The sequence below is a fragment of the Monopterus albus genome, unplaced genomic scaffold (genome assembly GCF_001952655.1).
Source record: "Monopterus albus unplaced genomic scaffold, M_albus_1.0 scaffold50.1, whole genome shotgun sequence".
Taxonomy (NCBI): domain Eukaryota; kingdom Metazoa; phylum Chordata; class Actinopteri; order Synbranchiformes; family Synbranchidae; genus Monopterus; species Monopterus albus.
Window position 1 is genome coordinate 1,894,761 of NW_018127930.1, and position 4,000 is coordinate 1,898,760.

The window sequence follows — 4,000 nt, forward strand, 5'->3', positions numbered from 1 at the left end:
CTGTATAAAAGACACCTGTCCACACACTCAATCTATCAGACTCCAACTTCTCCACTATGGGCAAGACCAAAGAGCTGTCTAAGGACACTAGGGACAAAATTGTAGACCAGCACAAGGCTGGGATGGGCTACAGGACAATAGGCAAACAGCTTGGTGAGAAGAATTATTAGAAAATGGAAGAAATTCAAGTTGACTGCCAATCTCCATCGGAATGGGGCTCCATGCAAGATCTCGCCTCGTGGAGTATCAATGATCCTGAGAAAGTTGAGGGATCAGCCTAGAACTACACAGGAGGACCTGGTCAATGACCTGAAGAGAGTTGGGACCGCAGTCTCAACGGTTACCATTAGTAACACACTACACCGTCATGGCTTAAAATCCTGCAGCGCAAACAAAGTCCCTCTGCTCAAGCCAGCACATGTCCAGGCCCATCTGAAGTTTGCCGAAGACCATTGATCTAGAAGGAGGCATGGGAGAAGGTCATGTGGTCAGATGAGACCAAAATAGAACTTTCTGGTATAAACTCCACTCGTCGTGTTTGGAGGAAGAAGAAGGATGAGTACAATCCCAAGAACACCATCCCAACCGTGAAGCATGGGGGTGGAAACATCATGCTTGGGGGGTGCTTTTCTGCAAACGGGACAGGACGACTGCACCGTATTGACGAGAGAATGGATGGGGCCATGTATCGCGAGATTTTGGGCAACAACCCCCATCCCTGCTGCAGTGTGTGCAAACCTGGTCAAGAACTACAGGAAACGTCTGACCTCTTTAAATTGTAAACAAAGGTTTCGGTACCAAATATTAAGTTCTATTTTTCTATTGTATCAAATATTTATTACATGCAATAAAATGGAAATAAATTATTTAAAAATCTAACAATGTGATTTACTGGAATTTTTTTTGTAGATTTTGTCTCTCACAGTTGAGGTGTACCTACAATGAAAATTACAGATCTGTCCATTCTTTGTAAGTGGGAAAACGTGAAAAATCACCTAATGTAAAATAAGAAATCCTGGATATGCCTGAATCACTTTGTTTACCATATAGGGCACATACTTAATATACATGTGCACATGTATACAGATACTGTTTGTCATTTTATTTGAGAGCAAAAAGCAGGAAATAAGTGTGCACGCTGTATTAAGCTCACTGCAATTTAATTCACCAGTAGCAGTAACGTTTTGAGCTATAGAAGATCTTTGTCAGGCGTTATCAAAAAGCACACATCTATAAACACCCGCTAAGACACCTGCCAGGTGTTTTCAGTCTGACTGAGGATGGAGGTTTCTGCATCAGTTTGAGTTGGTTCTTCTTATCAGGTATGCTGGTAGCTTGAAAGCAGCCAGGGATAATGCTGCTTGCATTATAGCATTGTTCTCTAGTGCTTATAGACTTCCCTGGACAAACTGCAGTATTACTGCAGAGATGCATCATTGTGTGTGATTGTCTATCACAGAATGAGAATGACTCCGACCAGCTGGAGCCGTGGCTGCTGAAGGAAATGGACTCTTGTATGTCTAATGCCTTCCTCAGTGAAGACCATGATGCTTTCACTCAGCTCTTCAACCTCATCCTCTATGAAAATGTTAACGGTAACTCTCAGAGCCAGTCTCTGCTCTGTGGTATATAAACAGAAGTAGATGATGTATATTCTGTACATCTGATCTAATTTTTTTTTCTTTTCATCATGGTTCAGTGGATTAGACAGTTTTGTTTGTTCGTATAGTTTTTGATTGAATTTACAGAAATGTTCCTCCTTTGTCATAGACAGAGCCAGGGTAGCTGTTTCTTCCTAATCATCTCCTGGTTCCTGCTTTATGTTCACTGTATGAGAATGATATCGAACAGTTAATATTTATTGGTGACTCTGTACTATCCTGAACATGAAAAGAAGGCATAGAAAACAAATTGATTTATAAAAAACATGAAGGCCCTAGTTGTTTCCTCATACTTGTATTCTTGCACGTAGTGGACTACAAGCACAGTGAGACGGGGACCACGCCCCTAATGGTGGCAGCAGGGCGAGGGTTCCTCACACAGATGGAGCAGCTGCTCAGCATGGGGGCCGACATCAACATGAAGGCATCCAATGGATGGTAGGACATCCATCATGTTATAGTATCAAGCTTAGTGAAATGACGTCACATCACAGGTTTACAGTGTTACTGTGATTCACTATCATATTAGTAAGTTTTTCTTTTATTGCATGTAGAACTGAAAGAGGTACATATTTTTTTAAATTGAAGCCTAAGATTCAGTTGCTGTGTGTTTAGATTTAATCCATCCAGGCATCTTCACAATACGACCAATAATGTGGCTGTACGAACGGCAGACTGTGCACTTTCAGTGCTTTGAGCGACAGTGTTTTACTCTCATTTCAGGACGGCCTTAGACTTTGCCACACACTTCCAGCAGACAGATGCTATGGATCTACTCAAATCTTCTTTGTGAGTGTGACACTGACCTCAGAAAGAACTCATCTGTTCTCTTTTCTGTCATGCACAGTAGTGGCTATATGGAAATTATTGTTCCAGTATGAAAACTGAATTGTGGTACAGCATTTTAAATTGTTCGGTTTAACTCTTTTAATTATTAATGGTGAAATTAGCAATGTTCAGTCCCTTTCCCCACCCAAAATCATTTTTCTACAGTCCCGAAAATACTTGTACTTGAAGTAAAGGCTTGTCCAGATGTGATTTATGGTTGGAAAAGGTTTATAAATTGATGATTTAAATGGACTCCTGATCAGCTTTACAGCACCACTTCTGTTCCTGTACAGTCCTTTGAGAGCAGAGAGCAGCCAGGATGAGTCTACTCTGGTGCAGTGTGGCGGTGCAGAGCTGAGCACTGAAGAGCAAGAGTTGCTCAGACAGTACCACCACAGCTTTAATGATGAGCGGGTGGACCTGGACCTCATCATGAATCTGTTGCACAACATCGTCTCCACCAGCAATGATGGTGAGCCTCATAGCTGCTTACTGAGCAGTATAGTTCATGGCTGCAACAGAAGAGTCACACTACCTACTAAGTCAACCTGCTGTCTAGTGAACATTTCATTTCACAGTATTTGGATGATACAGCATTACAGGATTATTAGAATGTGAACTTTCTGTAATTTTCTTCAGGTGCTGTTCTGATTTTTCTTCCTGGATATGATGAGATAGTGGCACTCAGGGACCGCATCCTGTATGATGATAAAAGATTCTCCACCCCTTCTGAGAGGTAAAATCTGAACTGTATGCAAGAGGAACAGAAGAAATGAACATCATGCAACATCTGTAATACTGTAATACGTGTTTTACACGTAACGAGCACAGTCAAGAGTAGGGCATGTTCATTTAAAGTCACTGAGATGTTTCTTAATGGCATTAGAATATAATAGCTCATCAGCCTATTGTGTTAACTGCAGTATGACAGCAGCATACTGTGTAGTGTCTCTGACAGAGGTGTGTTGTCTCTCAGGTACCAGGTGTTCACTTTACATTCAGACATGCAGACTCTAGATCAGAAGAAAGCCATGAAGACGTCTCCACCAGGTGTCAGGAAAATAGTGAGTCTCTGATGTCAGTGATTTATTCATATAAAGAAGGGATAAATTGCACACACAACTCCAAATTCTATTTTATGTGGGGTCTTTGTTTTCTGTTCTATTATTTGCAGTTAATAACAAAAATAAAGATAAACAAGGTTTATTCTTAGTTTAAGAGGGTTCCCACTCATAAAAAGAAAATATTTTTCAAAGGAATACAACATAGAATAATTGCAGTTTCAGTGCAGCCTCTATACCACATAGTCTACAACGGGGCACAACAAAAAAAAAGCATTAACTGTGGAAACAAAATGTGTTAATGTTGCTAAATATACTGAAAATACCATACAATACAAAAAGTGTTTACATTAAATCATGTTATTTCATTTTGTAATCAGCGTCTGTCAGTACACAGACCACACTCGTACTGTTCCTTATGCCAAAACATACTGTAGATGCTGAGATCTG

The 4,000-nt window shown here is 40.6% G+C and overlaps 1 protein-coding gene across 1 annotated transcript in view; it reads left to right on the forward strand.

Moving 5' to 3' along the window:
- The window catches only part of ythdc2 (YTH domain containing 2), a 22,023-nt gene that overhangs the window by 10,064 nt on the left and 7,959 nt on the right, over nucleotides 1-4,000 (forward strand). Inside the window, exons 12-17 of the mRNA XM_020600997.1 lie at nucleotides 1,460-1,595; nucleotides 1,973-2,099; nucleotides 2,385-2,450; nucleotides 2,783-2,961; nucleotides 3,129-3,225; nucleotides 3,466-3,553. Coding sequence (XP_020456653.1) covers nucleotides 1,460-1,595; nucleotides 1,973-2,099; nucleotides 2,385-2,450; nucleotides 2,783-2,961; nucleotides 3,129-3,225; nucleotides 3,466-3,553 — 693 coding nt within the window. The remainder of the gene's footprint in view (nucleotides 1-1,459; nucleotides 1,596-1,972; nucleotides 2,100-2,384; nucleotides 2,451-2,782; nucleotides 2,962-3,128; nucleotides 3,226-3,465; nucleotides 3,554-4,000) is intronic.